Here is a 13,343-nt window from a genome sequence, read left to right on the forward strand (position 1 = left end):
CCTGAGCCAGGATTCAGACACGGCAAGGACATCAGGGTTAGCAGAGTGTGCTAGAGCAGTGAGTAAGACAAACTTAGGGAGGAGGCTTCTGATGTTGACATGCATGAAACCAAGGCTTTTTCGATCAGGTGGACTGGGACATAATACCAGCTCTGTGTCTCCTGTGTTAAACCACTGTGTTAGTACAGGTGGACTGGGACATAATACCAGCTCTGTCTCCTGTGTTAAACCACTGTGTTAGTACAGGTGGACTGGGACATAATACCAGCTCTGTCTCCTGTGTTAAACCACTGTGTTGTGTTAGTACAAGTGGAATGGGACATAATAGCAGCTCTGCGTCTCCTGTGTTAAACCACTGTGTTAGTACAGGTGGACTGGGACATAATACCAGCTCTGTGTCTCCTGTGTTAAACCACTGTGTTAGTACAGGTGGACTGGGACATAATAGCAGCTCTGCGTCTCCTGTGTTAAACCACTGTGTTAGTACAGGTGGACTGGGACATAATACCAGCTCTGTGTCTCCTGTGTTAAACCACTGTGTTAGTACAGGTGGACTGGGACATAATAGCAGCTCTGCGTCTCCTGTGTTAAACCACTGTGTTAGTACAGGTGGACTGGGACATAATACCAGCTCTGTGTCTCCTGTGTTAAACCACTGTGTTAGTACAGGTGGACTGGGACATAATACCAGCTCTGTCTCCTGTGTTAAACCACTGTGTTAGTACAGGTGGACTGGGACATAATACCAGCTCTGTCTCCTGTGTTAAACCACTGTGTTGTGTTAGTACAAGTGGAATGGGACATAATAGCAGCTCTGCGTCTCCTGTGTTAAACCACTGTGTTAGTACAGGTGGACTGGGACATAATACCAGCTCTGTGTCTCCTGTGTTAAACCACTGTGTTAGTACAGGTGGACTGGGACATAATAGCAGCTCTGCGTCTCCTGTGTTAAACCACTGTGTTAGTACAGGTGGACTGGGACATAATACCAGCTCTGTGTCTCCTGTGTTAAACCACTGTGTTAGTACAGGTGGACTGGGACATAATAGCAGCTCTGCGTCTCCTGTGTTAAACCACTGTGTTAGTACAGGTGGACTGGGACATAATACCAGCTCTGTGTCTCCTGTGTTAAACCACTGTGTTAGTACAGGTGGACTGGGACATAATACCAGCTCTGTGTCTCCTGTGTTAAACCACTGTGTTAGTACAGGTGGACTGGGACATAATACCAGCTCTGTCTCCTGTGTTAAACCACTGTGTTAGTACAGGTGGACTGGGACATAATACCAGCTCTGTCTCCTGTGTTAAACCACTGTGTTGTGTTAGTACAAGTGGAATGGGACATAATAGCAGCTCTGCGTCTCCTGTGTTAAACCACTGTGTTAGTACAGGTGGACTGGGACATAATACCAGCTCTGTGTCTCCTGTGTTAAACCACTGTGTTAGTACAGGTGGACTGGGACATAATAGCAGCTCTGCGTCTCCTGTGTTAAACCACTGTGTTAGTACAGGTGGACTGGGACATAATACCAGCTCTGTGTCTCCTGTGTTAAACCACTGTGTTAGTACAGGTGGACTGGGACATAATAGCAGCTCTGCGTCTCCTGTGTTAAACCACTGTGTTAGTACAGGTGGACTGGGACATAATACCAGCTCTGTGTCTCCTGTGTTAAACCACTGTGTTAGTACAGGTGGACTGGGACATAATACCAGCTCTGTGTCTCCTGTGTTAAACCACTGTGTTAGTACAGGTGGACTGGGACATAATACCAGCTCTGTCTCCTGTGTTAAACCACTGTGTTAGTACAGGTGGACTGGGACATAATATCAGCTCTGTCTCCTGTGTTAAACCACTGTGTTAGTACAAGTGGAATGGGACATAACAGGTCTGGAGCAGAAAAGGGGAATTCTCATCTCTACTGCATCATGCTGTGATCCTGACTGTAGGTCAAGGAGATGACTGTAGGTCAAAGAGATGACTGTAGGCGAAGCAGATGACTGTAGGCGAAGGAGATGACTGTAGGCGAAGGAGATGACTGTAGGCGAAGCAGATGACTGTAGGCGAAGGAGATGACTGTAGGTCAAGGGGATGACTGTAGGCGAAGGAGATGACTGTAGGTGAAGGAGATGACTGTAGGTCAAGGAGATGACTGTAGGCGAAGGAGATGACTGTAGGTCAAGGGGATGACTGTAGGTCAAGGGGATGACTGTAGGTCAAGGGGATGACTGTAGGTCAAGGGGATGACTGTAGGCGAAGGAGATGACTGTAGGTCAAGGGGATGACTGTAGGTCAAGGGGATGACTGTAGGTCAAGGAGATGACTGTAGGTCAAGGAGATGACTGTAGGTCAAGGAGATGACTGTAGGTGAAGGAGATGACTGTAGGTGAAGGAGATGACTGTAGGTCAAGGAGATGACTGTAGGCGAAGGAGATGACTGTAGGTCAAGGAGATGACTGTAGGTCAAGGGGATGACTGTAGGTCAAGGGGATGACTGTAGGTCAAGGGGATGACTGTAGGCGAAGGAGATGACTGTAGGTGAAGGAGATGACTGTAGGTCAAGGGGATGACTGTAGGTCAAGGGGATGACTGTAGGTCAAGGGGATGACTGTAGGTCAAGGAGATGACTGTAGGTCAAGGAGATGACTGTAGGTGAAGGAGATGACTGTATGTGAAGGAGATGACTGTAGGTCAAGGAGACGACTGTACGCGAAGCAGATGACTGTAGGTGAAGGAGATGACAATGGGTGAAGGAGATGACTGTAGGTGAAGGAGATGACTGTAGGAGAAGGAGATGACTGTAGGCAAAGGAGGTGACTGTAGGCGAAGGAGGTGACTGTAGGGTCAGATCTAATCTTGTTCATCAGACCCTAACGGGTCATGAACTATGTTAGAAAATAGGGTCCCATTTTGGACAAGGGCTTAGCCTGGGGACAATGTTAGGACAGCTGTACAGACAGCCGTAGGGGTTTGACTTGAGTCCTCTTGTTCCCCTGTGAAAACACACTGTCTCTAACACAAGGCTTGTTTCATTGGCTCTGGTTCTCTCTCACTCACTGCTAACTCAGTGTGCTAGCTGGAGGCTGGAGGCAGAGCTTTAGCTCAGCTAGTTGTCAGTGGTGTGAGCCCAGGCTGACTGTGAATGGGCAGATGTCGTAAGTGTTCTGGCATGGAGGTGATGGTTATTAATAGATCTCTGGTATTCAAGAGCAGAGCCATGGTTGTGCCAGGAGAGCAGACGGACAGTCAGGCCGACACACACACGCACGCACACACACACACACACACACAGCCAGTATTTCTACTGTTTCAAACCGCTGTGTTTCACTGTGATCCTGAGGTCATAGAACAGTTTAGAGAAGCAGACTGATTGAAGAAATGTTGGGCATTGATGTTGATACAACAGCATATTCAGAGACATTCGTTACTACTTACCTTAGTTCAGCCAGCTTTGGGTCAGCCAGCTTTATTGGGTCAGCCATGGCGCTGCAGTAGTTGGTTTCCCCCTCTACACTGCTTGGAGTAGGTGACTCTCTTAGTTTCTTTCTACTGTGAAAAAGATTCAATGGACATTGTAAGTGAGTAATGTCTTTCTCTCTCTCTGTGTGTGTGTGTGTGTGTGTGTGTGTGTGTGTGTGTGTGTGTGTGTGTGAACAAGAACGAAAGTGGACAAAGTGATAGTCCATTGTTCATCAAAGTCGGAAAACTAAGTGCAAAGTCCGGGACTGTGAGTGCTCCTACTTTCACATTGTGAGGCCTTCAGACTCATTAATCACCCTTCTTCTACTGTCCTCATATTTATGACCCATCCAGTGATAACAACCACGTCCCAAGCGGCACCCTATTCCCTGTATAGGGTACTACTTACCCATAAGGCTCTGGTCAAAAGTAGTGCACTATTTAGAGAATAGGGTGCCATTTGGGATGAAGACATATTTCATGATGTACTTGGCACCAAATCCAAAGCACTAAACTAGTAATAGCATGTCAATACGAATAACACCTTTTAACCTAAATACTTACAGTTTAGATTAAAAATAAATACATATTGTATTGTTCAGTATTATAGTTAAAACCCTAACAGACAACAAAGTCATGTCCTGCCACAGCTGTCTTACCTCCTGTTTCTCATTTCTTCAACCCAACTGATAAAACCTGACTGCCTTCCCTTTTAAAGGCTGGCTATAGCCGAGCCCCTCTCCTGTTAAGGACCTGTTTTACAACAGTCTTTCTCTGGCTACGTCCCAAAAGTAATGCACTATATAGAACAGGTTGCCGTTTGGGACACAACCTCCCTCTTCCAGATGCTTTCAGTCAGTCTGAGGAGCAGGAGCAGAAGAGGGCTGCTCTTCAAACACATCATAGTCATCACCATTTGTGTCTACACACAGCAAGACAAGCAGCATTCAGATAAACAAGGCATAAAACACTCCTGGATCACAGATCACATCTACATTAATAAAGACACACACAGGTATTTTATTCCATGTTTACAAGTCTCATTTAAATACCTCGTGTAGATTTTAAAAGCGTAACCAATGACAGGTATCAGATGTGTTTTAGGAAGATACTGATGACTTACTGATAACGTTGTTCTACCGAAGTAAATAAGGACTGTGCTCACCAAGTCGTTCCCATGGTGAACTACAGTAACCACTCAGCAGCCTCGCAGAACCCGTGTTGCCACGGCAAAGAGCCCCCCCTCCCCTCCGACACACGCAGCGTGTCAGTTCTGACTGCTCCCAGAGAGCAGTTCTGATATCTCTCTAGAGGTCCGGAATACGGACAGACAACTTTTATATTCCAGAACATTTCAGTCTTAAACTTCTTCTCCAACTGATTTCAACTGTCACTCTGATTCTCTAAAATATACAGGAGTGAAGACTGGATAGTTGCTGTCATTCAATGCACCCCCAGCTCCCTTCAGCACTACATGGGTGGTACGGCCCCGTGGGTGGCAGAACAGGGGTTTTGTTGACAAGACACAGCTACAAATCAACCACACAAAATGAACTGTAAGTACAGAAAAGCCCAGATGGACCCTGAGTAAAGGCATTATGTTTCACAGGTCCATTCTTACAGGGTAAACAAGCCCTTATTAATGTCTATCAATCATGTCATTGAGATGGAGGGACACTGGGGAGCCATTGTGACAGCACTGTGACAGCTCTGTCTGGTTCTGAGTCCCATGGCCATCTCTTCACACACACACACACACATGGTGGGTGACGTCGCTGGGTGCTACCGTTGGTGTTAGGGGGGTTGAGGTGGTGGCATGGGTCATCCAGGACTCTGGCCAATACAGTATCCCAAATTCCACCCTATTCCCTATATAGTGCATGACTTAGTGTTGACTAGGGCCAATACAGCTCTGGTCTAAAGTAGTGCACTATATAGGGCCCTGGTGAAAAGTAGTACACTATATATGGAATAGGGTGACTTTTGGGACTTGTTAAGTTAACTGTTATAGCTCTAACTTGGTAAGTATTTAAACAGTTACCCTTGAAACCTAAACAGATCTAGTGACCGACCATTCAACTACTGAACTCCCAACTTCAGCAATAAACAAACAACTGTGTGATAGAGAACACATAGAGTTTAACAGCTTCTCTCTTCCGCAAATGAATAAAAACAGTGATATGACCAAGCATTTCGCTACACCCGCAATAACATCTGCTAAATATGTGTATATGACCAATCAAATGTGATTTGATATCACAACATTCCAGCTACCGGTGGTACAGGACCTTGGATGATCTATGTGAAACTTTCACACAATCTTGTTTCAGCTTGCATCCTGCCAAACAAGACTTTCCCAGCAAATTCACTCCAATTTCTCTGGAACCATCTACATGTACTGACAGACAGACTTGGCTTCCCTCTGTGCACATACTGGTGTTTGGGGAAGCCTTTAGGCTGTTTATTTACCGTGACACCCTCATCTCTATGATAGAGTGCTCTGTGACACCCTCATCTCTACGATAGAGTGCTCTGTGACACCCTCATCCCTACGATAGAGTGTTCTGTGACACCCTCATCTCTACGATAGAGTGCTCTGTGACACCCTCATCCCTACGATAGAGTGCTCTGTGACACCCTCATCCCTACGATAGAGTGCTCTGTGACACCCTGTGTGCCCTGATGACTACAGCAGAATCCATCTGGAACAAAGGAGTCTTTTCACTCTCTAGTCTTATAGACAGTGAAGTCTCAAGTGTTCAACTGCCAGTCTCTATACAGCCAGACTCCTCAAAAACCCATCACGTTCAAGACTAAGGATAATGGAGAGACTAGCGAGAGAGGATGCATCCCAACTGACACCCTATATAGTGCACTACTTATTGGATTCTGGTCTAAAGTAGTGCACTATGTAGGGAATAGGGTGCCATTAGGGAAACACACCCAAGAGTTAATTCAGTCGACAAAACCCTCATGTTAACAATTAAGACTGGATGGTGTGGAAAATATAAGCAGAGAAACTATGTTAGTACTTTTACATGGGGAGTGTTTCCAAGCATTGTGTCTATTGAAGGTGCAATATGCACAAACCGCTCTGCCATTTCCTGGTTGCTACAATTCTAATAGCTCACCTAATTTCAGTTTATGTGGCAAAACAAGCTAGTGTAGAGAATCATTGTAACATCTAAACCGCTGTGAAATGTATTTTCAATAAGCAAAAATATTGTATTTTCAGCTGTTTGAAACTGGTGTACAAAACCGAAAGTAAAAGACGCAAAAACTAGAAGTTAAGAAGGTGAAGCTCACATAGAACAAATCTACCGCGTATTAGACTTGCTTTCAATAAGCATGACAGATCTATAGCACACATTTCTATGTGAATTTGGTCAGGTCACCCAAAAAGGAACATATTGCAGCTTTAGGTCTCATTTAGTCCATGAATACAGAATAAATTATTACCTTACATTTTAGTAAACATGTTATGATTGGATGATCATGTGATTGATGATGAGTGGATTACAGTGATGAATATATTACATCAATTATAGCTGTCAGAAATGACAGTTGGTGTGGCTTGGATCTCATATGCATATGAAAGGTTAATTACCATGGCATTAACCAGGCACTGGGCATAGTAACCCCCAACAGTGTGGAGTATAGTCCGTGCTGACACATTGGCCAGATAGACAGAGAGAAGACCGTACTACAGACTGTCTTAGGCCTGTTTCCTGTCCCACTACAAAGGACAAAAGCCATTTGGTTAAGTCCAGATCTCAAGAGATAAACCTGTGACTGGATGACAGCCTGCTTACATATACTCTCCTTCTGGCCATGCATTGCTGCTCACAGATGACTGCTTTACTATAGAAATGGTCCCATTTTGAACTCTGGTATTTATAGCAACACAACACGCCATGGTAAGAACATTCTATCTGTTCTTCAGAGAGGGGGAATAGTCAGCACAAGACAATAAGCAGACAGCCAATCGTAAAAATGATGAGAATACCACACACTTAACAACTTGAGGTGTGTGTGTGTGTGTGTGTGTGTGTGTGTGTGTGTGTGTGTGTGAGTGAGTGAGTGAGTGAGTGAGTGAGTGAGTGAATGAATGAGTACATGTTTGCTTGTGAGCGAGCACTCGTGTGTTCGTTCATTCAAGCATTCGTATGAGTGCCTGTATGTGTGTTTGTGTCACTGGGCATGCCGTGGTGAACCCATCTGCTCTCCATCTAGATCAGTCCCAGCCAACTGCTCTTGAATGTGGCCTTGTCAGCCAATCAGAACAGAATGTGTGGTACAATGCCACCATGAGCCCTAGTCTACCCAGTTCTATACCATCATGACCCCTAGTCTACCCAGTTCTATACCCAGTTCTATACCACCATGACCCCTAGTCTACCCAGTTCTATACCATCATGACCCCTAGTCTACCCAGTTCTATACCCAGTTCTATACTATCATGACCCCTAGTCTACCCAGTTCTATACCATCATGACCCCTAGTCTACCCAGTTCTATACCACCATGACCCCTAGTCTACCCAGTTCTATACCATCATGACCCCTAGTCTACCCAGTTCTATACCACTATGACCCCTAGTCTACCCAGTTCTATACCACTATGACCCCTAGTCTACCCAGTTCTATACCACTATGACCCCTAGTCTACCCAGTTCTATACCATCATGACCCCTAGTCTACCCAGTTCTATACCACTATGACCCCTAGTCTACCCAGTTCTATACCCAGTTCTATACCACCAGTGATCCGGGTCAACAGCATCAATGTAACAGTATAACTTTAGACCGTCCCCTCGCTCATACCCGGGCGCGAACCAGGGACCCTCTGCACACATCAACAACAGTCACCCACGAAGCATCGTTACCCATCGCTTCACAAAAGCCGCGGCCCTTGCAGAGCAAGGGGAACTACTATTTCAAGGACTCGGAGCAAGTGACGTCACCGATTGAAACGCTATTTAGCGCGAACACCGCTAACTAGCTAGCCATTTCACATCCGTTACAGTAGCCTGGTCCCAGATCATTATGGGGTAGCCTGGTCCCAGCTCTAACTAGCACTGCCAATCCCATACATAAAGCAATATCGATCTGGGTCCCAGTCCGCCATTGTACCACTAACCACTGAACCGAGTCCACCAGTCAGACCAACTCTTCCCTGTGTATACAGCTCTACCAAACCTCTCTACCACATCCAAGTAGTCTGTCTACCATGGTGACACTCTTAGTCACCCAGTCTTGCCCAGGGCTCTACACTAACCTTTTTTACAAGGAGCATGTGTGCAACCTAAATGTATGCTCACACAAATATGATGTAATAAAACTAGAATCCTTCATTTTCCTAAATTAAAATTCCAGGTCACACATCAAAATATTTAGGCGCATAAACCCCCTCCCCTCCATCCATCCAGCTATCCCAGAGTGCATTACACCATCACCCTACTGCCCCATGGGTCTGAAGTCACTCACTGTTGTTGGTCTGTGTCTCTTGCTGCAGTTTGTTAGGGCCGGGGAAATGCCAGGGACCTCACAATATGATTTTATCACCATACTTAGGTGCCGACTGCATTCTCATGATTACATAACATATTGGGATTCTATACTGCGATTTGATGTTCCAAACATATTGCTCACCATACAGTGAGGGAAAAAAGTATTTGATCCCCTGCTGATTTTGTTCATTTGCCCACTGACAAAGAAATGATCAGTCTATAATTTTAATGGTAGGTTTATTTAAAAAGAGAGACAGAATAACAACAAAAAAATCCAGAAAAACATGTCAAAAATGTTATAAATTGATTTGCATTTTAATGAGGGAAATAAGTATTTGACCCCTTTGCAAAACATGACTTAGTACTTGGTGGCAAAACCCTTGTTGGCAATCACAGAGGTCAGACGTTTCTTGTAGTTGGCCACCAGGTTTGCACACATCTCAGGAGGGATTTTGTCCCACTTCTCTTTAGAGTTCTTTTGTGTTTCTTCCATTTGCGAATAATCGCACCAACTGTTGTCACCTTCTCACCAAGCTGCTTGGCGATGGTCTTGTAGTCCATTCCAGCCTTGTGTAGGTCTACAATCTTGTCCCTGACATCCTTGGAGAGCTCTTTGGTCTTGACCATGGTGGAGAGTTTGGAAACTGATTGATTGATTGTTTCTGTGGACAGGTGTCTGTCATACAGGTAACAAACTGAGATTAGGAGCCCTCCCTTTAAGAGTGTGCTCCTAATCTCAGCTCGTTACTTGTATAAAAGACACCTGGGAGACAGAAATCTTTCTGATTGAAAGGGGGTCAAATACTTATTTCCCTCATGACAATGCAAATCAATTTATGACATGCGTTTTTCTGGATTTTTATTGTTGTTATTCTGTCTCTCACTGTTCAAATAAACCTACCATTAAAATTATAGACTGATCATGTCTTTGTCAGTGGGCAAACCTACAAAATCAGCAGGGGATCAAATACTTTCCCCCTCACTGCATGTCTGCTGCAGAGAGACAAGAGAGAGCCATGAGAAAAGTAGTTTTGATCAGTTAGGGAAATTAAAGTGCTGAAAACATGTTCACTATTTAAGAAGAAGATGGAGAACAAGCTATAAGAGTAAAAATACTGGAGTTTTGGCTCAGGTACAGCTGACTAGCGCTAGCTAACACAACCTACAGTTCTAAACTAAAGTAAATATGTTTTACAAATCGATACTTGGAGTCAAATATCGATATAATATCGTCTAAGAATAATATTGCGAAGTGTAACTATTGATTTCTTCCCCCATCACTAGAGTTTGTGTGTCTCTGTAACGGATGTGAAACGGCTAGCTTAGTTAGCGGTGGTGCGCGCTAAATAGCGTTTCAATCGGTGACGTCACTTGCTCTGAGACCTTGAAGTAGTTGTTCCCCTTGCTCTGCAAGGGCCACGGCTTTTGTGGAGTGATGGGTAACGATGCTTCGTGGGTGACTGTTGTTGATGTGTGCAGAGGGTCCCTGGTTCGTGCCCGGGTATGGGCGAGGGGACGGTCTAAAGTTATACTGTTACATCTCCATCCCTCCCTCCCTCCATCCCCCCCTCTGGTGTCAGACACAAATGTATTGTGCTTCAGAAACAATATGTCACACTATATCTCTGCTCAGTTCTTATTGTGGTCATAACAACAAGCCATATTAAGATACAAGGCAGAGTAATGAAAGAGAGGATCCTTATTCAACCCCATTGGCTGAATGATCCCAATGAGAGCAGCAGTGGTCCTGTCTGTCACGGAGAGAGGTCTGGGGCTGTGGCTCAAATGCTACCTTATTCCCTATGCAGTACACGACATGGGCTCTGGTCAAGAGTAGTGCACTATATAGGGAATAGGGTGCCATTTGGGATGTGTTCATCCGACAGCGCTGAGTGGAAGGTGTTGAACTTCAACAGGAATGCAGAACAAAGTGGGTTCCCTTTGACATTCTACTGTACACACCAGTCAATTGTGGAAACTGGAACCACGTGTTTTCATTGATATCACTCGGCTGGGAGAGGAAAAGTTTAACATTTCAAAAACTAAAACATTTCAAAATGTAGCGTGCTGATTAGAAACAGACAGCGTCCTCTAATTACTCATCATCAGTGACACCAACAATTACCTGAATGATTTAAGAGGACTACAAGAGCTGAATTTCTCTGGCTTTTTAAAAACATTTTTGTGGGGAAAAAGAGTGGGGAGTTTTTTTCCACGTTGGATAGTGGTGAAAGGTTGGAGAGAACCGGCTTAAAGAGCAGTCGTCCGGATTCAAACCCATGTTGACAGCGGTACATCGTACATGTGCTCCTGAGGAGGAGGCTTAAAGAGCAGTCTTCCGGGTTCAAACCCATGTTGACAGCGGTACATCGTACATGTGCTCCTGAGGAGGAGGCTTAAAGAGCAGTCTTCCGGGTTCAAACCCATGTTGACAGCGGTACATCGTACATGTGCTCCTGAGGAGGAGGCTTAAAGAGCAGTCGTCCGGGTTCAAACCCATGTTGACAGCGGTACATCGTACATGTGCACCTGAGGAGGAGGCTTAAAGAGCAGTCGTCCGGGTTCAAACCCATGTTGACAGCGGTACATCGTACATGTGCTCCTGAGGAGGCGGCTTAAAGAGCAGTCGTCCGGGTTCAAACCCATGTTGACAGCGGTACATCGTACATGTGCATCTGAGGAGGCGGCTTAAAGCTTTGACTACTAGACCACCTCTTTGGCTTTTTTCACTGACCATGCAGACAACACACTTTCATAAGGTGGCTTTTTACCAAAAACATAACCGTTCATAACACCACACTGTCCTGAATATGAACGAATGGAAAAACAAAACAGACTAATTTACATCGTGACGGTAATCGTTTATGACTGGATCCAGTGGCTCTCCGGACCAGAGTGCACTGCAACCTAGAGCCAAGAGAGAAATCTGGGGCATAGTCAGTGGATGACTGCATTCTCTCCTCGTGCGTACCTAATACAACATATGGCGATAAACAAGGCTAACGCACATGTAAATCAGAAGTGCTATGAACAAAATACTGGGCCATTTATTTGTAGAATCTGACCTACGTTTGCAATTAGGTCAACGTTTTAATTACAGTAGTGCTTTACTTATATAATGCTTGAGTCCGACAAAAGCAAAGACTGATTGGCAAATGCTCTCATTTAACTCTCTTGACTGTGAAACACTAGATACTGTATGTAAGAACAACACGTGTAGTGCTGCCTGCCAAGCATCTGTCATTTCCATTAACATACATGACCATACCATCAGCTACACTACCATACCATCATCATGTTACAAGATATAGGTAGAATCTTTGACGCAATAAAATCGACGTACGCCTAAAGAGTACAGAAACAGAATAAGGAAGAGAACTGGGTAAATGGGCGTCATGCATCCTTGCGGTAGTTTGTATGTATGATAATATTATAATTCCAAAAAAGCTTCCTTCAACTATTTCCCTTCTAGGCTGTCCAGGCGACATGATGTAATAGTCATGCATTAGAAGGCAGCGCAAGGTTCGATACAAACGATCTGTCCTACAGTTTCAAGAGGATCTCCTATGTCATCACGGACCTTGAGGTAGTAGGGAGAAGGTAACAACAACACATGTAAAACGTCGGGAGAACAAACGACATAGACTATACTATGGTTTTGTTTAAGTTGACAGTACGGAAGTTGTGTAATGCAGTATGAGCGTGTTTCATGCGCGAGACTGGTTACATAAACTTGCAAATGTGCAGAAATGCATGCTCTAGTAGTGGTCTCTGGAATAGTCCACAGTGGCACGTGACCATTGTTATTGTGACCATGCACAGGCTGCAGTCGCCGCTCTTCTATTGCCACTTGCCAGTGCACAACGCAATACCTGGCAATACATTGAATATGCGTATACACCATTGACAGCGTCTACAATTCAGTAAACGATACACCGTTATGCAAGGCATAATTCCAGAACCAAACGGCGTAAAAGACCAGTGCTTTCAAATGAGGGAAAAACGAAAGCATATTTGACAATCAAGCGACTTCCTGCATATAAAATGCACAACATCATTTAGTGCAATGAAATATTGAAATACATTTACATTTGTAGCTATCAAGTTGCATATTTATAAAAAGGCATTGAACCTGACTGTGTCAGTGTCAAAATAAACGAACACCAAAACAAATAACCTGTCAACATCAATAGCTGTTCTTTTGCCAAAAATATTTTACCACCTCTGTAAAATAACCCATTTACCTGATATCTCAATCCTTCTCCAATCCACTGTTCTTTGTTGTCAATTCCACAAAATCATAACTGCATGTCGAGGAATGTTGGAGGTTGAAAAAGCGTTGCCAACACTATATTCTCCCGCTATATAGAATCTCAAAT

The 13,343-nt window shown here is 44.5% G+C and overlaps 1 protein-coding gene across 1 annotated transcript in view; it reads right to left on the reverse strand.

Annotated features, from left to right (window-relative positions):
* The window catches only part of LOC139398563 (tubulin polymerization-promoting protein-like), a 33,823-nt gene extending 20,480 nt beyond the window's left edge, over window positions 1–13,343 (reverse strand). Inside the window, exons 1-2 of the mRNA XM_071144496.1 lie at window positions 13,209–13,343; window positions 3,434–3,547 (exon numbers count right to left, since the gene is read on the reverse strand). Of these exons, the coding sequence (XP_071000597.1) occupies window positions 3,434–3,480 (47 nt within the window). The 5' untranslated portion in view covers window positions 3,481–3,547; window positions 13,209–13,343. The remainder of the gene's footprint in view (window positions 1–3,433; window positions 3,548–13,208) is intronic.

This window comes from Oncorhynchus clarkii, unplaced genomic scaffold (genome assembly GCF_045791955.1).
Source record: "Oncorhynchus clarkii lewisi isolate Uvic-CL-2024 unplaced genomic scaffold, UVic_Ocla_1.0 unplaced_contig_10522_pilon_pilon, whole genome shotgun sequence".
Taxonomy (NCBI): Eukaryota; Metazoa; Chordata; class Actinopteri; order Salmoniformes; family Salmonidae; genus Oncorhynchus; species Oncorhynchus clarkii.